This window comes from Eschscholzia californica, unplaced genomic scaffold (assembly GCF_041429995.1).
Source record: "Eschscholzia californica isolate CP2 unplaced genomic scaffold, dmEscCali1.0.p SCAF_5, whole genome shotgun sequence".
Taxonomy (NCBI): Eukaryota; Viridiplantae; Streptophyta; class Magnoliopsida; order Ranunculales; family Papaveraceae; genus Eschscholzia; species Eschscholzia californica.
Window position 1 is genome coordinate 47,601,329 of NW_028238472.1, and position 20,747 is coordinate 47,622,075.

A 20,747-nucleotide genomic window follows, 5' to 3' on the forward strand; every position below is an offset into this window, starting at 1 on the left:
ACACATGACCATTGACCAATAATTCCAGGGAGCATACTTATTATTCTTACACCTAAGATACATTCATGTACCTAACTTCATTATTTAATTGGATTATTTATTTTTTCTAAAGTTCTGTCATCCTGATTCCCCACAAATTTGAGATTCATAATAAAACAATGAGATATGAGATCTAGACCTATCACAAATAAAAAATATATGTAGATAATATTCTTTTGCTTCATTTTCTTTTTTCTGTTTGGTACATCAATCGTGTAAAACAAAACAGGAACGTATGAAACTAGACTAATTAAGTTGAGTGACAAAATTGATGCGTTTTTTTGTTGACGAGGTCTAGTTTTAATCGACTCAAATCCTAACTATGTTTTATCAACAAAATTTTCGCATAAATTGATGACTCCGTAACTTTTTTAATGGGGTTTTTTCTCTTGAAATATTTTCAACTCTTGTCTATTCTACCTCTCGATTCCTTCTCGCACTTGTTTCAATTATTTTTCCTCTTTTGTCTTACCTAATGTATATCTCAATCTATCTCGAGCTCAATAGCACATTAGTAATTTTAGTTTATGAAGGTGCAACTATTTAATCACAAACACACCATTCACCAACTTTATTGTGTATCCTCTGACCATGAACAAAAGAAATTAAATTTTGAGCCGACCTTTAAATATGCAGTGACACGAAGTGGTGGCATGCTTGGAGAGAATCTATAGCATTGAGTCACCAACAACTTTCAATTTCGTAATAATACTAATGTTTTCTTTGGTGATCAAAAACTAAATATTAGAAGAGTTTTGTGACATTAATCCCAACTCGTATTAGCTGTTATATTGTCATTATTCGCATATCTAATTCTTAAAGACACATATAAAGTACATAACATGATACAAAGAATATAGATGGTCGCCTGTTCGGCGAAGTCTTTTACATGTGTCCCAAGATTAGGTCTTTTTTGTTTTTAAATCATAGAAGTTCTTTTTTATTAGATTAGAATATTTTAACTTATAGTTGTATAAGTGTTAGTAATTTAAAATTAAAATTAGTATTAATATTAATTGTTGTGTGCCGACTTGAAATAATCATATTTGGACTTTGTATTTGGTGAAATCTAATTATGTCATTTTCTTCATTACTTGTCTGGTTCGATTTCTTCTCTAGTTTATGGTCCTCATTTCCTTCACTTTTTCTTGGGTTGGCTTGGCGGTTTGCTTTTTCTTCCTTTTTAATGGGGTCTCTGGCTTTTATGTGGCTCCTACGTCTTTTATTCCCAAGTTTCCATTTTCCAACTCCTTTTCAACCATTAGATTGGACTGTCTATGTGAAAGAAAAGCAAAAAAAAAAAAAAAAAAAAAAAAAAAGAAAATCTTACAAGAAATGAAATTTTGGTACAAACAAAAATCGAGTTGTTTAGGAACATACAAAATATTCTACAGATATAAAGACTTCTTAAGTAAATTAAATCTGACCAAAGAGACGACTTTATTTTGAGTTCAAAATATCATTTGTCTGAGTTGTAACTCTTTATCTTTCACCCCCACAACTGTCTAGAATCACCGCCGTCCACAACCACCACTTCCGTCCACAACCACCAGTATCATTATTTTTATTTCTCCTCCTGTCCTTATCTTATCTCTCTCCTTTGTTTCTCTCTAAAATCCGATGAAGACGGTGAACATGGAAGTTTCTTTTTTCACCAAGGAAGGAGTTACCACCATCCACAAAGAAGGGACTCTCCTTCATTGTGTGAAGGGGATAAAATCTCTTTTCACGACAACAATTCTTGGTTGGAGTGGTAAGAAGTTTAGTCTTCCATTTTAAAGGTGACTGACAATGAAGACGGTGAACATGGAAGTTTCTCTTTTCACCAGTATCATTATTTTTATTTCTCCTCCTGTCCTTATCTTATCTCTCTCCTTTGTTTCTCTCTAAAATCCGATGAAGACGGTGAACATGGAAGTTTCTCTTTTCACCAAGGAAGGAGTTACCACCATCCACAAAGAAGGGACTCTCCTTCGTTGTGTGAAGGGGGTAAAATCTCTTTTCACGACAACAATATTTGATTGGAGTGGTAAGAAGTTTAGTCTTCCATTTTAAAGGTGGCTGACAATTAAAAAAAAAATCTCCCTTCACATGCGAACCGAAAATTCCTTTGCCGGTGATGGACGAAATCCCCCCTTCACTAGCGAAAGAGAATTCCCTTTGTTGGATTATAGAAATAGAAATAAAGGTGGAGAGAGAAAGTGAGAGGAGAGATGAAGCTAACGATGGTGGTGGTTGTGGCCGGGAGTAGTAGTGGGGAGAGTGGAGATGAAAGTTAAGTAGAAAAAACCAAAGAAGTTGATATTTAGAATTAAAACGCGATTTTTCCCCAAATCAGTTAGATTCATTAGAGTTGAATCTAACTGACCCAAGTTCTCCTTCTGCCATGAATATTTTGGATTACTCAAAATGGCTGCAAAAAAGAAGTACTATCTTGGTTTTGATGCATTTTAAGAGTGCCACAATTAGCTTATCCCATGACCACTTATATTTGATGAGTTTCTGAAGTACAATTCGGTACTCTCAATACCACAAATACGTGAAAGATGTCGTTTATGAAATTTATTGATATAATTTAACAAAATTATGAAAGTATGTAGCGAAATGATAAAGTTACAAAAGATTTTGACAAAAAAAAGTTTTCAGTTGATGTGGCGGGTGTGGTTTCAAACTTTGACCAAATCTAGGCCGTTGCGAGATGAAAATCACAACCGCTACATCAGCTGAGATTTTTTTTTTGTCAAAATCTTTTGTGATTTTAGCATCTCTCAAATATATAATGATACAGACGCTACTGAAGATGCGAAGCGCAGTCTCTCCCGATACAAAATAACTCGCACACATATTTGTTTAAACATCTGAAACGTTTTCTTTATCATAGCTTTGCTCAATCTGAGTAGTTTCCGTTGTTAGTTAAAAATCTTTCATTAAAAAGTAGGTAATAAAAGCAATTTGAATCACATAAACACATGGATCTTATATTCCATGCACTCTTAGGCCATGTTTGGCGGACGGGAATGGAATGTGATTCCCGGGAATCACATTCCCGTAACACGATTCCTGGGAATCAGATCATTCAGTTTGATGTTTGATTTGGCCAGGAATAGGAATTCGATTCCTGATAGATTCCTAACTTGGTGTTTGGTTCGTGTAGGAATCGGAATATAATTTTTTGTAAAATTCCTATTATATCCTTATACTACATAAATAAAACGTCAATTTTATTATATACTTTAATCAGTATTATTTATTCAAAATTGCAGATATGAAATAGTAACATGACACACCAATTAAATAGTATTTAAAATGCCAACAACTTTTGGTTGGAGTCGTAAAAGGTATAATCTTCCACTTCGGAGGTCAAAGGTTCGAGGGACGCTGACCATTTAAAAAAAATTATTTAAAATAAATAAAGGTCATGGCTAAATTTTTTTCTTTTTAAACATTATGAAATCGATTGTAGTGAAAAAAGAACAAGAGAATAGGGAAAAAACTAGAGAGGGAGAAAGAGCTACATTTGAGCGAGAGAAAGTATTGCTATGGTGGTGGCTAACCATAGGTTTTTAATTTTTTTAGTTGTGATATTGTGTGGAGGACGATTTTAATAATAGTCATTCTAATATTTTATTAAGGGTGATTTGGTCTATAAATATTAAAACAAAGCATTCCCGGGAATGGGAATCACAAACCCACCCCCCTCCCTGGGTTTGCTATTACCTCATTTTGAGGGAATCCTATTCCCCCGGGAATAGGATTCCCACTGCATTCCCGCGAACCAAACAATATCAGGATTGTTCCATTCCCACGCGATTCCCGCGCGCCAAACATGACCTTATTATTTTTTTGTTGAAAGCATGCACTCTTATTGTTAAAAACATGTACTATTTGATTAGGAAACTGTTATAGGAACATTAGGTTTTTTAAATATAACTTTGGAAGGAGCTAGATTTTCCAAGAAAAAACTCCCACAAGCATAGGATCATATAATATATATGTAATATGTGAGATTGTTTTGAAGTAGTGACTGAGAGAGAAGATAAGTAGAGAAAGAAAGTATATATTTTATTGAGCTAGAGAGAGAAAATATATATCTTATAGAGTTAGAGAAATGTCCTATTACATTATAAGATTTATAAGCCACCAAATGAGGTCATATGTGGTCATCCCACTCATCCCACAAGTGGGGATGAGTTGGAAAGATAGTGTTTCTTGTCATGGTGAAGTGTATCCTCATTATATTTTCTTCTATTTCACTTTCATTTTTCTTTCTTAGTACTATCACATCATCAAAATTATTATTTTCTAAATAGTGAAAGAAAGAAAAGTACAAGATTTATCATAGAAGAAAATAAAATAGAAGATATGTTATAAAGGAGATAGGAATCAGATCAAATTTGAGTTATAAATTACATTTTTATTAAATGAGTACCTATATATAAAATAAATAAATAAATCGTCGAAAGGAATATCTTTAGAATATATGCATATATTGAGAAAATCACCCTTCAAAGATTAAGGAATGTTGAAATAACCAAAAAAAGAGCCATGGTCTAACTATATGAAGATTTAGCACTAAACTATTAGCCCTAATTAATCTCATATTGCTTTCTAAAAGATATGTAAATTCCTCTGTAACCCACTGTCAGAGGAATGGGAGAGGGGGTGCAAGAGGTGCCGTCGCACCGGGCCTCCCTCTCCCAAGGGGCCCCATCGTCCTAACTTGTAAAGACGAATACAACCTATCCATAGATGGACTCTTCGTATAAATTCGCATCCAATTATAACCAACTATTATTGTGTAGCCTAACGGGTGTTCTTGTTAACTCGTGCGTGAGAGGTTGGAGGATCGAGTCCTCCCAAAAGCATATTTTTTTATCAGAGAGTTCCCAAACTGAGTTCCGCTCCTCAAGTTGTTATACTTCTTAGACGATTCTAACTCACGAACATTAGTTAATATGTAGCCTTATTTTTACGTCGAGAGAGGTCAGAGGTAGGTCGAATTGTTTTCCTCTTGGGTTCCAAGCACAATGATATTAATAGTTTCTTTGTCCTCGTGATGTTAGAAGTTCAGTTCCTCCTCGAAAGTCTTATTTTGTCATTTTTTTTCTTTGATTAAATAAAACTGCAAAACAACAAAGAGGGTCGAACTTATATTTCACATTCTAAATAAGAGACACCGCCATATTGTAGAATGTTACTTGTCTCAAGAGAGGTGAAAATACCATAAATTTTGTAGAAATTTCACGTGTCATTTTTTTTATATTGTTACATTAGGGCCCCGACTAAAACTTCGCACCGAGCCCTCAAAATCTCAGCCACGCCAATGCCCACTGTATGCGTGAAGACTTAACTATTAGCTTAATCAAACATCACATATTAATTTAGTTCGAAATTATTGAATTATTAAATATTTTCTTACATCTAACTATATACGTAAAGTGTACAAGTATTGATTCAGTTCAAGGCGTAATATATGTCATCACTCCCTGGATATTACAATATGATATCATATTGATCTATCAAGAAGAGTGGCTTCATGGGGAAAGTTCTCACATCACAATATATAATATAGAGGTGAAAAATTCTATCCTAACTACTGCCGTGATTCGGACCTGCTCATATGTCATTTAAGATGTAAAATGGGTAATTCTTTTACCTAGATCGCTATATCTTTTAAGAAATTTAAATACAAGGAATATGACACCATTTGCCCACCTTGAATCTTTTTTTTGATGAAATTATAATGGACTTCGGTGGAAATAGCATTTGTTTACTACTACACACAATATGTATCTTAAGAGAAACTTCTTTTATACATTCTCACTTAGTTGATTGCTTTAGTTGTACACAATCACTATGTGAAATGATCACTCTCTTGCATCAAGTGTCTCCTATAATAAAATAGTAAAAATGTCTTGGTATGTATTTCGTAGCTCACAAATAATTAGTCTTAAACTTTTATTTTTTATTAGGCTAAGGAGAGTCGCCGAATTTAGACCGTCGATAGACTTTTTGCAAATAATAGGTACTACGATAAATAATAATAATTTTACTATGTTGTCATGTAAACGACAAATCTGGTTATGATTAGATTATTTAATTAGGTTGATAATTTGCGGCATCGATTAAATTATTGTGCATAAACTTATCCTATTTCTATATCAATTGAACATTTAGATTTGAGAGAATAATTGAACTGTGTTAAGGAAGTCTTTCATTGACATAAAATCAAGGGAGATTTTGACATACACCCCCACTTTTATATTGATATTAGGACTACACCCCCGCTTTTTGAAAACTTTTGATTTATACCCCCACATGGACGGAAACCGTTAACTCCGAGTTAGTTTGACTGTGTGCGAGACACATGCGTGAAACATGACATTTTTGCCCCTTTTTGATCGGACGGATATGTGCATCTCTTGAGATCTGACGGTTGAAACAAAAATCTAATATTTAGTAGGGTTGCATAAATTTTTTCTCTCCCACCATTTCCACTACCCAACTACCTGCTCAAATTTTCGCCCTTTTTCTTCTTCAACTATTTTCATCGAAACCTAGGGTTTCATTGTACTCGGCTGGAGTCTTTCATCTCTAACTTCTTGAAATCGGAAGAGAAGGATAGACTTTGTGTTGGAAATTGTTTGTTTCTCTCTCTAAACTCAGCAAAAAACTTTGATCGGGTGATTTAGGGCTACAGATTCAGGGTTTCTTGTGAAAAATACCATTAATGGCTGAAGGAGGAACGTCTGTAAGTATTAGAAACAATTTTGTGTTAAATCTCCCTATTGATGATAACTTAGTATTTTTTTAAAAACTGAATAGTAAAAAAAAATTGTCTTTCAAGAAAAACTGCTATCTTGGTATGTGTTAAAGCAAGGGTACCAAGTTCAATTTATCTTATTCATGAAAATCCAGATGACGAAATGGGGTCTTGAATTCGGGTCTGTGATGTTTCTCCTCTTAATCTACCAACCAAGCCTCCATTTTTTTTAAATTGTTTTGGTTTTCAATGTTTGTTGAGTAACATATGAGCTATATTCTCTTCATCAAAAAAAAAAAACATATGAGCTATATTTATTATGGTTTTGTGTTAAATTTCTTATGTCAGTATTATACCACATTGAGATATCATTATTGAAATACCACATTGGATAAATTACCCCACTGACTTATCAAATAGTTTTTGAGATATCACATTGTATTCGTAATTAGTAGTTGTAAAGATTTGATGCTTCCTTAGTTCTTGAAAAATTAAGATAATTTTGGATAATTGCCTATATAAATTATTGATATTCTCTTTTTGATTAGATGAATGATGAATGTTTAGTTACATTACCAAAATCAGATTTAGTTGTTTCAGTAATATGAGATGTTATTCTATTTTTACTCAAACCACATGGTTATGGGTTGATCTTGCAATTCTGTTACTTTTTTATTTGTAAAGTTTGATCCTCTTTGTTTTATCATTGCTTACAAAGTAGGTTTTGCTCGTGTAAGAAATATTATTGCGAATTATGATGGTCACTGGAGGATTTTTCCTTAGAGGGGAAGGTGGTATTGTGATGATTATTTAAGTGGGAAGATAGCTATATTTGTGAATGTAGATAGTGATGAGCTGAATTTGATAGACTTGATTAATGGGATGGGAAGCAAGAACAGAGATTTGGTTGGGCATAGTATGCTTTTGTTGTATTTGAAACATGGGGTTAAATGCAACATCAACAAAGAAAGTGACTTGCTATAATGGTGGATGGAAGGTGATTTGGATGGTAAAGGAAGGGGGCACTTGTTCTTGGATCATCAAGCTCCATTTGCAGTTCAACCTCCTCAAGAAAGCATGAACCTCTACTGTTCCGACCATTCAAGCAGGAAGTTTAGTGAATCGACCAAGTCCTGCAGTGACTCATTCTCCTTTTGCTTCTTTTTGTGATGGATTGTGAAAGGATATAGCTCAGTGATGATCCTTTGACCTCTTTTTGTTCTTATTTCGAATGTGAAGATGCTCATTGAGTTGTTTTGTTATGAGTGGTCTGTTTTGCGGATACTTGACATGAATTCTGTTTTATTGTGGATACCCAAGTTATAGACACCAACTTTCTTTGTTATGGATGCTCTATTTTGTCGTATATGGTTTATTGCCTCTTTGCTTTTGATGTTGTTTAGATGCTCTCTTGTTGTAAACAAGTTATAGAAATAAAATCTTATTTTTGACAGGAAATAGGTTACTTTCGTTGATGTTGAGGCACATTGATAGACTGTTAAAAGAAGAAAGATTGTTTCTTTCATTACAATTTTGTTATTGGAACTTCATTACTTCTAGTTAATGTTATTTTTCGGAAATTAGGGAAGGGCCCCTACTGTTTTTCAGAAATTAGGGAAGGACCCCCAACCGTCAATCAACTAAAACAAGTAAGACATGAACTAGACCTTACTTGTCGATCCCTTGTTAGCACCTCATCCCATCTTTTCTAAAATTTCAACTTTAAATACTTGCTTCTTTCAATGGAATAAGATGTATGAGAAAGATTAAATTTATAGTGTAAGTTGAAAATGACCGTTGGAGGACAAAATGGAAAAAAAATTCAACAACTATGAAAAGGGGTAAAAATGTCATGTTTCACGCGTGTGTCTCGCACACAGTCAAACTAACTCGGAGTTAACGGTTTCCGTCCATGTGGGGGTATAAGTCAAAAGTTTTCAAAAATCGGGGGTGTACTCCTAATATCGATATAAAAGTGGGGGTGTACGTCAAAATCTCCCTAAAATCAAATTGGAATTTGGAAGTGGTTTCGTTATCCCCAACTATTTGATTAATTTGAATCTTTAAGTTTAATTAGTGTGTTTAATAATGAAGATTGGGTCATTGACTAAGCTACTTGGAAGCATTTAATCTGGTTCATGACAACTACAATTATAGTCTCATTCAGAGGATTAGAATATATGAAAGTAAACTTTCGTATTAACTAATTAGCTTATTGTTAATGGTGCCTAATTAACTTGTGGGCTGCCCTTGGTTTTTCGGTTTTATATGTACTTAGTTTTGTTTTGTATTGAAAAAGCTAAAAGGTGAAAACGTGATTCTAACTTCTAAATATAGTGGTGTGGTTTAAGAAAAATGATTTCCCATCTAGAAACGAGAGTCTTGACATTTTTTATTTGGAAATGTATATATCAGGGTCCCTTTAAAATGTACTACTCTGTAATTTCAGCCCTAGAAGATAAGTCTGGGTGATTAATCTTAGTCATTAAAGAGGATGTGAAGATGAGTTTGGGAAGTTGAATTCAATCGTCTGAGATAAATTTGGAAAGTATAATCTCAGCAATTGGAAAGATTTTGAAGATAAATTTGAGAGATACATTGTCAACCCTTATGGATACATTGAAATGTATAATCTTTAGTCATTAAAAAGATACCTTCTTTCCTAATTACTATGTTTGACCACATTCAAGTTGAACAATACATAGGGAGGTATGGTCAATTAAAACTTTGCTTAATTTGACCTTGATAAACCATTTTGAAGGCCAAGTTTTAAGTTTGACTCAAATTTTAATATGTGGTGTACATTCCAAGATTTTGGGGGAGTATGAATTGTCAAAGTTGGGATATTCTTTTTGAGAATTCTTTTTCCCACCTGCAAAAGGAATATTTTATCCTAAAACTATTAGGGAGTAGTACATTTTGAAGGAACTCTATATATACATTTTGCAGTTTATAAGTTCAGGGAAGTCTCTAGATTCTAGGGACTTTTTTCTTTGAGTCAAATTTTCTTTCTTCCTATTTACTAAGAAAGTACAATTTTTTTAGTTGAGAAAGAAAGTACAATTGATGTTATAAGAAGATTTTGTTTGTCAAAAAGAGATGAAATTCAAATGATGCACTAACTCCTATCAACAAAAAATGTCAATCTATACATCGTGAAACAATGTCTTAATTACAAACTATCTATAACGTTCATATATATATACACACACACGAGGCATCTTAAACTCTTAAAAATGATATGGAACACGAACTTCATCAATTTTATCTACGTATTAGGTTAGAAAGATTGTTCAACAAAAAAAAGGTTAGAAAGATGATTCCAAACCAAAAATGTATTCACCCTAAAAGAAATTAGTTATATACATCGAGAGTCGAACAAAGTAGTGAATATGTTAGTTAATTGGAACACGACATTCCCATATGAAGAACTCTACCAAAAGAGCTCCACCGAAGAGTTACACGACATCTTTCGTGAGGATAGGATGATGTAGTCTCTTTATATTCTTATTTTTAATGGGTCTGAGCCCTCTCATAGTGTACCGTTTCAAAAAAGAATTACTGTAGTTATTATTCTAGATTATTTTTCTTGAGAAAGGAGAAGAAAATGTATCAGATGTACCCGCCTCAAGGTTGGGAGGTGGGGAGTGACTTCAGCAATTCCATGGTCTTTTTTTTTTCTATCAAAACATACCATCAATTCATTGATATAACAGTGAGTTACATTGATGTATGTTATGATTGAAAGAGGAGCTAATAAGAGGTCCAACATGCTTCAACAAAAAAAAAAAAAAAAAAAAAGAGGTCCAGCATGGATGCTAAGTCCATTTCTCCTAGAGCTATATAGTTGCAAGCTTATGAGCTTTGTCATTACATTTTCTATTTACATACAAAAACAAAAGATTTTTACATCTTTCATGATTTTAACCAAATCATTTTTTGCCGTCCAGTAAACTGAGTTTTGCTTGTTATTCAGAAATTGCAAACATTCAGATAATCCCCTTCTAGCTAGACGAATTTAAAACCTGTTTTGAGCTAACAGTCTTTGTAAAGCTGCTAGTCCTTCTCCTTCATCTACGAACATGGAGTAGGAGTGTGTTGCCTGTCACCCGAGTTCATTTCCTGCATCATTATGAAGAACAAATGCCATTTCGAAGAAAAGAGTATTCTTTGCAAAAGAGACATCATAGTTAATCTTAATATAACCTTAGGAGGAGATGCCCATTGTATTTGTAATATTCTTACGCACTGCCCTCTAAGAAATAGAAATTTCTCATGCTGATGCATATATTTCTTAATAGGAAACAACACTAATTCCAAATTCAAAGGTTTGTCTCTAAGAAGCAATATCATGGTCTTCAATGATAGTTTATCGATGTTTCAAGTAATTTCTCCCACCATTTAGGTCCCCTGTGTTATACGATGTAAGGTCCACTCATACAATGTCATGTAATGATTCTTGCAAAGGATATGATTTTTTTTTTTGTTGAAAAGGATATGATTTACTACACACCTCAATATCTTAAACTTGATTTTGTAGGATGTGATGATTTTGTAGGATGTGATTTTATAGGATGTGATGTTGAGATGGCCGAGTTGGTCTAAGGCGCCAGATTAAGGTTCTGGTCCGAAAGGGCGTGGGTTCAAATCCCACTCTCAACAAGTTTTTTTTTTTTTTTTTTTCACATGTTCTTTTTGTTTTCCGTCCATACACACTCCTAAACCAACAATTTTTTCAGTCCTTTTTAACTATGCCAGCTATACTAGAAAAATAGATATATGGATTGTAAGCTTCACCCTTCTTTTTTCTTCCTCTTCTCTGTCTACTTCGAAAACGAGGCGAAAATTAGGTCACACCAAAGGGGCATGTTAAAGTCTAACTTCCATTAAAAGAAGTAAAATCTGGATTTTCCATATAATCTCCACCCACTCGCCCCACCCCCCAAACAAGTGGGCCTAACTGTCTAAGTTTAGTTATCCGAGGTTGGATTTAGAAAATAATACAAAGTTATATAGGCCCACGAGTTTCATTTCTTTTGAACAACAAAGTGGTTACACTTATTGGCTTTTGATGCATCAAAGAATGCAATATGTTCAATAAATCATCAATTCTATCTCCGATGTGAATTAAACTTGGAATTTTTTGCATTTCGAAATAGATGCACTACCGCCAACAGTTGATAGCTCAATTGGTATTTGGTAGTGCATGTACTCCGAAACCTTGGAATTCGATTCCCTTCAGAGGTAAAATCCATTGTCTATTGAACTTTGGGTTAATAAAGGTATACCTAATGTAGTTTGATACTTCAGGTCAATAGTTTAGTTGGACTTTAGACCTGTTTCTGTAATAGTTTATTCGACGTTTATCGTGCTTATCACATCTTATTGATGTATCAATGCCTTTATAGTTTATAATGACTATCGTAGTCAATATCCAAAAATAGATGCACTAATTGAGCTCGTTGTTATTGGACACAATTAAGATGTAATCTGTTGTTCGCTAGTTTCTCGCTCCCTCTAACCCCATGTTTCTCTCCCTCATCGATTCTCTCCCTAACTCACTCAATGTCTCTCCCCTCTCAATCTCTCTCTCCCTACCTCTGTGCATCTCTCTCTATCTCCATGTTTCTCTCTGACTCACTTGAACCCTCTCGGCCTCTCCCTCGTGATGCATAGAGGTGGGAATAGGGCGATGTCGGATGCCCACGGACTTGTCGTCTCACTTGGTGGGGCAGGTCGCACTCTAGAATTTTATATCCATTAGAGGTATAGAGCAGACACGGGCGAGTTATTTTCAGAATCCTGGTGTCCAAAACCCATTTAAACCCGTTTGATCTTTCGAATTTATCGAGTATCAGACGGACCTAATTTAGGTTTGTATTATCCAAACTAAGGGCACCTTTGAGCGCTACTCAAGAGAGCCACACCTTCAGACACTATCGAAATGAACTCACCAATGTCAATGCCCAATATCACATTATCACTTGAGCTTAATGAAATTTAGAGAAGCTCAATCACCATATGTGAAGGTCATCCAAATGTGATCTTTCTTTATGATGTGGATGAAATCACTTCTATTTCCTCCGTATTCTTGAATGGGCAATAATTTAATCAGTTGGCGAGGTCCACAAATATTAACTTGTCCAGGCTGGTGGAGTTGCCTTCGGGTTTCGAGATGTCCATAGGAGGTTTCTATAGGCTCTAATGGACTCAGGTGTCTATAATGATTTCCAGATCTTGGATATTTTCCCCAGCCCTATGCCTGCTTCTAACTTTCTCTTGCTCCTCCATGTTTCTCAATTGATCTCTCCCTCTCCCTCTCAAACCTCCCTTGCCTTTCCACTGTACCCTAGGTCCCTAGCAAAGAGATACCCTTCTGTTGGCTGCCATTGATCCTTCTCTTTCTTTTCTGGGTGAGTTTAAAAAAAAAAAATTGGTACAAGTCAAGGTCTGGGTTGTGGGATATGAAAAATTGATGGTGACTACATTAAACCAGAAGAATAGCCCACTAGAATCTAGTAAGCTCATGTAACAGCCTTAACACGAACCAGGTTCCCTTCAATAACAAAATCAAACTAATTCACAACGTATTAGGTAAGAATTCGATCAAAGCCTGTCTTGTGTACCACATAATATTCGTACTTTAATACTGATAAAACCAAATAAAGAAATTGGGAACAATAAAATACAAATCGTATATAAGTCCGCTAGAAAGATTTAAACAAAAAAACCAAACTCTATGCACATAACAGTCATAATCTTAACAAAATAGCACAAATTTCTACGCGTTCTTGTTACCGTACGAACCTTGACCTGATTCATGGTTAAAATGTTTAGTGTAGACCCGGTGTCGTCGCTCTCTTGCATAAATTACCCAAAAGATCAGAGAAAGCATCACAGCAACCGACACCATAACCAATCCCACGTAGGTCCATTTACTATTTCGTATTAGTCCAGGACAATAATCACTTTCGATTTTTGAGAACGTGTCCCTCACAAAAGTGCAGTCTTGGAGATTAACTAGAACAGGCCCGTAATGATGAAGCGCATAACTCACATTCACTGCTGCACTCATCTCGGTGTAATACTCTGGAGTCAGACGACCCACTGTCGTGCAAATCCCTGCCGATGAAACTTCACAAACATAACTCTTCCACACCTGCATGAATTCGAAGAAACAGATGATAAAATGTCACTCGGTCCTTCAATTTATACATGTATATAGAGAGAGAAATGTCACTCGGTCCTCCAATATATATATATATATATATATATATATATATAGAGAGAGAGAGAGAGAGAGAGAGAGAGAGAGAGAGAGATGTTGTTTACCTGTGGGGCGTTAGTCAAATTCACTTCACCTGTCGCGCATTGTCGATCAGTCCAGTCATTATTATATGGATCACAGAGTATAGGAATCGACGGGCCAGACTGGTTGTAGTATACAGTAGGAAAGCTGGGTGAGAAGTTATTGTTCGAAATATTGGTGATGACTAGGTTCACCACATTAACTAATTGGCGTGAAGCATCTTTGGTTCGTTGTAGGGTCTCATTTGCAGTTGCACTATCGACACAGGGTAGAATATCATCAAGAGCTGTAGAAGCAGTCGGGTGTTGGACCCACTCGTCCATCGCCACACACGAGTCCGCAACAACACTAGAATTCAAGGAAACTTGTTAGATTTATGTGTACATGATATAACAAAACAGAACCCTTTTCAACAGTATATCTTGTGGGAAGTGAAATATAGGGAAGAATCTCTACCAGGCGATGAAGAAAGTTCAAAAGACTATCACTAATTCTCAAAAGACTATCACTAATTCTCAACTTTGACTCTCTCTCTCTCTCTCTCTCTCTCTCTCTCTCTCTCTCTCTCTCTCTCTCTTCATAATTGTTCTCTTCTTATACTTACTCTTCTTCTGTCGCTTTATTTCAATCTCATTATTCCAATATTTCTCCTTCTCAACCTCGGTAGCTTGTCGTCCTCTATTTGAACTTTGGAAGAGATTTCGACTGTGCGAATGAGAACTCGCGTTCTCTAAGAACAGTAAGACCATGTTTGGCACGCGAGAATAGAAAGCAATTACTAGGAATGGCATTCCGAAATAATGTTTGGTACATGAGAGTTGGGAATGAACGAGGACTCTTTTACCTAAGAGGCACACGTTACTCGTAAAGGGGAAATCCGAAACCTAGGGGGTAGGTCAGCTAGTGATTCCCTTTCCCTTGGAATCGTCAATCAAATAACCTACGACAAAATCAATCTTTACCAATCCTATTCAAGACCAAATTAAACAATATCGTACGGTATTCAAGGAATTACATTACGGGATTGTCATTCTTGGTAATCTCATTCAATTACCATGCACCAATTATGGCCTAAGAGGATAGGAAAGATAACACATTCATACTGAAAATGCCCGAATCAAATCCCAAAGATAAACACAATTGAAAAGCCTAAGCAAACTCACTGTTTATTTAAGTATTAATCAACTTTCTAAACTAGAATATATCAGTTCAAAAGCTTGGTTTTCTGTTTTCCTATCAGAAGTACGAAAAAACGCGACCATTACTGGCCAATTATTCAACAGTACGTCCATAAACAAAATATAGAAGAGAAGCTTATAAAAATGACAAAATCGTATCTATTAGACTTACTTGTGAAGAAGGAGAAATACTCCGCACAAGACAAACGTTCCCGTAACAAGAATCCATCCAATGACAACCAAGCTGTGGCAATTTAATATCAAGAATTTTGTAATCAAGAAACACGTTCAAAATTAGAAATCATTTTGTAAAATGTGATAGATAAGTTCGTATGGAAAGGTAATTAAGATGTTGCTCAACTCACATAGACACAATAAATTTCAGACCGAATATAGAACATACTGCAAGTAAACAAAACAATTGATCAAACGTAAGAAAAATTTTGTCAGCAGGCGAACGACTACGAAGATTTTCAAAAAGTAGTTTAGAAGATCGAATTTTCTTACTGAATCCAATAAACGCCAGGAGGATCATGACAGAAGCCAATATGATAAGAATCAATCTCCTATATGCAGATAAACAAGGAAAAATTCATTAATACAAATACTCTGTGAGGAACACAAAGAATAGATTCAAAGATTTGAAGTTTCAACTTACACAATGTCTAAGACAGTGTGTATCTGCTTCTTATTCTCATCAGTTCGCTGAGATAGATTTGTAGCAGAAGAAGTCATCTTTTTTTGAACATCGTCAATTTTAGTTTGCAAATCAGGTGGTAGTAAGACCTTAGCCACGGTGATCTTCTGAGCTGAATCAAGATAATCTGACACGTTTCTAAGGTTTTCTGCTGTTAAATCTGCTTGATGCACGACATAGTTCAAAGTATCTGTTGTGCTATCATGAAATTTCTCTTGGGAAGTATACAAAACAATACACCCAATGCTGAAACAATGAAACAAAACATTTTAGTTTTGAAGATTCAGAATCGGAAGAGATGACAACAACCCACAACCCAACTTGAACGGATGGCCTAAAAGTGAATAAGTTTAGGGTTTTAGTCATTAGGATTTTGATGGTATGATTAAACTCCTAGTAGGTTTATTCACTAGGTAGCCAAATGGGAAGACCTGAAATGCACAATCCTGCTTACAGACTAAGTAGAAAACCATTAACATCAACCTAAAATACCCATCAATGAACATAAGAACTTACATTGCCGTAATCGTAAAGAGTATCAGAAGGATAAGCGAAAGAGCATATGCTGTTCGAGAATAGCCATATGGCTCTCTTGGGCAACAACAATAACAGCAACAAATGAGCCCTAATGATAGCCCAAAGACCACAAACCAGATCACAGCTACCACAAACATAGGAACAGCAGTGAAACCTACAGACTGGATTTAAAATGTAAAAACAGATCAGAGATTTGATATAAAACCCTAAACACAAAAAATAAATCAATTTAAGAAAAAACCCATGAAATTTCACAAAAAATAAAAGTTATTAAGAAAAACTCAAAGATCATTGATCACAAAATTTCAATTTAACCCAAGTTAGATAATTGAATATAAAATTCAGAAAAAGGAAAACAACCCAAGTTCATAATAGAATAATAATCCCTTGAAAAAAACCATAAAATTAGAATAACTCACAGCCCAGTAATGTTGTTCACTAATATTCCATCCACCAGTATATTTATCAAAGTGATTAAGAGGATCTTTCCTGTATGTTCTTTTCTTAGCTAATATAAGAGTTGAATTGTTTACAATACTTCCATTTGCTTCAACACCAACAGAAGGATCAGATGATTGAAGCAATCTTTCAACTCTTCCATTCTCATAACTTTTGCCTGGTTTTACAGAAAATCATACAAAAAAAACCCATTTCTCAAACAATGTATATAGAGAAATCCAAGGGTTTCTAATACTAAAATTTGGGGGAAAAGACTACCTACCCATTTACAGAAAACATACTAAAAACATTACCTTGATGAAGTATGACTGATTGAGGGTTTGTAGTTTCAGAAAATCCATTGGAAAAGAAGAAAGTTGATATTGTGAAGATGATTGTTAGTAGAAAAAGACTTGCTTTTGATCTAAACCAAGACATACTGATCATATCTCTATCTGTAAAACCGATCAAAGTACCATAAAAATTGATTTTTTCTTTCCCTCCTTGTTGGGTTGTTCTGTTTTGATCAGTAGAAAGAGAAGAGATTAGAAGCTTTAATGAACATAAACAGGTGTGGGTAAGTAAGAATTTTAGAGAGAGAAAAGGGTTTTTGAAGCTAAAAAGATTTGTTTGAATTTGCAGTTTCAGAAAGGGAAAGGTAGGGGTCGGACCATAGGACATGTGCCCCTCCATTTCCAACTTTCTATAAACCAGATAGTCACTGTGGGGGAACGGGAAGGGAATGCCTGACTATAAGCGCCCCATTTTATTGGTGTAGACGCCCCTTCTACCCATAAACCCCTAACAAATTTTGGCTGTAGAGGAGTGCTAATAACAATAAAAACAGGAGCTATCACAACTCTTCCACAACATTACCTTCCAAAGGTTGGGTAGGATTGGTGAAACTTTTCAAATGACTAAAATAACCTCTAAGATATAATATACATATCAAACATTATATAAAGAAAATCCTAAATATATTTAAAGATCTATGGGAATGGGACTACACCTTATGTGATATGAACTCATAAAATCAATTTTCAAGGATTATAGATATATTTGGTAATAAATATAAAAAAAATCATGTAAGGATTATTGTATATTTGTGACAAATCTTAAACTTACAAAATAATAAATAATCACAAAAAACAATCCACACAAAAATCCTTATAAATGATAAATACTTTGATTTGTTGCGTGTAATGGTTTTGAATTATCATGAGTTGATTGCACGCATTGTTTGTATGCTTTCTTTTATTAATTTATGAGTTTCACTTCATTACTCATGTATATTTTCTTATGGTAGTTTTTCTTCTTCGTGTTATTGATATCTAGATATTTGTTTCTAATAAAAATGTCAATTATTTAACGAACATATGCATCAATATATGATTAATTATTGACTTATTCTCCCTATGAATATGAACTTATGTGTTTCACACCAACAATGTGAGAAGCAATTGCTTGAGTGGAAGTTTTTATTAGTTGGTTGCACATCTATTTTATATGTTAATTCTCCATATATTTGGCAGAAGAAATTGGCTTATCTATTACAATTTCTTTACTTTTATTATTGGAGGAAACTAAAATCATTGTAATGTTTTTTTGTTTCATGTAACTCTTTTAACTATTATTTTGAAAGGGGAATGTGTTACTATATTATTTAAAAGTCGTCAATTACTAAACTTAATGGTGCAAGAAATGTGTTTAATATTGAAAAGTTTAAATAAATTTATTCATTTACATACTAATAGTTATGATATAAATTAGTAAGCATGGGTAAAGAGTCCTTGCAGAACAACTCTATAGTCCCCTTCAACAAAAAAAGAAAAAGAAAAAAACTCTATAGTCTATACCATAATAGAAGGTCTCTATCAAATTATGATGTTGAATAAGGGTATTTTCGTCATTTATATTACTATTAGCTGTTGTGTCATTTTCATGAATCCATATGAAATGAGGGTATTTTTGTCATAGGACTATATTGGGCACTGGCCCACGACTAGGAAAAGAAATGTATGCGAGTCTAGGCCCCCTGATTTGTCGCTAATTCTTTTTGGTAGAGTCAAAGTTTACACGCGGCAACTGGTTAACAGCTAATAGGTCCCACAACTTATTTCTTTTTTGTTGAAAGGTCCCACACCTTTTTTTTTTAAGTAAAAGGTCCCACACGTTATGTTTTTATATAAAATCAAGCCAGGAACAACCGAACAAGTATCCCATTACTTTTTCTCTTGTTGGAACTAGTAGTACATTAGTTAGGCATTGGAACTAAACACATGGTAGGATGGAATGTTGGAATTTTTGGACAATATTAATAAAATTAATACTATACTAATTAAAAGTTAAAAGTAAATAATTGTGACTATTGACAATAATAGTTTGAATTCAAAGTTGAAAGAGATTTGTAAATTTGTGACTATTCACATTAATAGTTGAATTCAAGTTTAATTACTAATAGTTATCTTTTGGAGAAGATACAACTTTTCATTATAGATGTCTTTTGATTTCTATAAATAAGTGTTTCTCAAATCTGATTTGGTGATCAACACATATCAAAGTGTAGAGAATTTGAGAGAGAAGAAACTATTATATTAGTTTTTGTGCCAACAAATATATTTGCCATAATCTTAATGTTCTTATGCTCCTATCGTGAAATCTTCATTAATTACTTGATGCAGTTTCACAAAGGCTTGTCATATCTTGGGAAGCAATTTGCCTTGAACCTTCAAGTAATCTCGATCGAGAGGGGGCAAATAATGCTTTAAGGAAAGTGTACTTAGTACACGTTTCAAGCCTCCAATCTCCATCCCTCTTATTTGTATATCCGAAGACAATTTCCTCAACATGGAATGTTAAGATCTGCAATTGGTTAAGTCAACAATCTTCCACCTTTACAATATGAGAAAAACCAACTCTTTAACACTTGGAAACACAATGTTTGGTGAGTTTAGAGCATATTTTTGTCATGTATGGAATAAGCAAAACGCCAGAATACTCGGAGATTATGCTAAATACAGAGCATAAAGAATGAAGTGAGAAGGAAGATATCTTGCGTGAATTGATTATGGAAGACAATATAGAAAACAAGGAGTTCTTTGTGAGTGTTGGCATCTCTGCCTAGTTTATTCATCCTACTAGCACTATATGTAAATAAGAGCCTCCTAGTTCCTATCACGAGCCAAAGATTGATTCCATACTATCATCTGGAAGCTTCTGTGACACATGTACTAAAAGCATTGTTCGTCAAACACAAGTCAGCTGTAACACCAAGTTTGTGAATAACCTCGACTAAAGCAAACTAATATGTCTATTGACAACAAAATTAAAAGAGATTGTCACACTAAAGTGTTCAAGAGAACTAAAGTGAGGAACACACTGGCACATCTTACAAGCCTACTAGTCGCTCTTGTCATTGGCTGATGACATTAGGGTTTTCAGATTCTTTCAGGTGAGACCTTTTACAAAAATCAATACGTCATTTATTTATACATATTTTGTTAAAAACTCTTGAAGTATAAAGAAACATCTTACAAGCCTACTAGTCACTCCTGTCATTGGTGATTAAATCAGAATTTTCAGATTCTTCTAGGTGAGACCTTTTACAATAATCAATACCTCATTTATTTATAATATTTTGTGTTGTTCTTCCGGTTGCAAATGTCATGATGCTTGATAAAAACACAAAAAAGTCCTAAAGTGCATTCTATATCTTCAATTACTTTTACCTTTTTTCTTCTTTTTCTCTTTTATCTCCTCTCTCCTTTTTTTTCATTCATCAAATTA

The 20,747-nt window shown here is 34.3% G+C and overlaps 1 protein-coding gene, 1 long non-coding RNA gene and 1 other non-coding gene across 3 annotated transcripts; 2 read left to right on the forward strand and 1 right to left on the reverse strand.

The window, feature by feature from the left end:
• The first annotated feature begins 6,538 nt into the window (after positions 1 to 6,538).
• On the forward strand, positions 6,539 to 8,255 carry LOC147539925 (uncharacterized). Its single transcript, XR_015226113.1, has 2 exons — positions 6,539 to 6,790; positions 7,521 to 8,255. It is a non-coding gene; the product is annotated as an uncharacterized LOC147539925 (long non-coding RNA).
• A 3,128-nt stretch (positions 8,256 to 11,383) lies between these two features.
• Positions 11,384 to 11,464, forward strand: TRNAL-AAG (transfer RNA leucine (anticodon AAG)). Its single transcript has one exon. It is a non-coding gene; the product is annotated as a tRNA-Leu (tRNA).
• A 1,914-nt stretch (positions 11,465 to 13,378) lies between these two features.
• Positions 13,379 to 18,275, reverse strand: LOC147539927 (uncharacterized). Its single transcript, XM_086640627.1, has 9 exons — positions 17,276 to 18,275; positions 16,943 to 17,139; positions 16,503 to 16,684; positions 15,948 to 16,232; positions 15,797 to 15,855; positions 15,655 to 15,691; positions 15,462 to 15,533; positions 14,135 to 14,459; positions 13,379 to 13,961 (listed from the first exon to the last, which is right to left on the reverse strand). Exons 1-9 carry the CDS (start codon positions 17,652 to 17,654, stop codon positions 13,584 to 13,586), a joined length of 1,914 nt encoding a protein of 637 aa, XP_086496753.1. The 5' UTR covers positions 17,655 to 18,275; the 3' UTR covers positions 13,379 to 13,583.
• Positions 18,276 to 20,747: the final 2,472 nt, after the last annotated feature.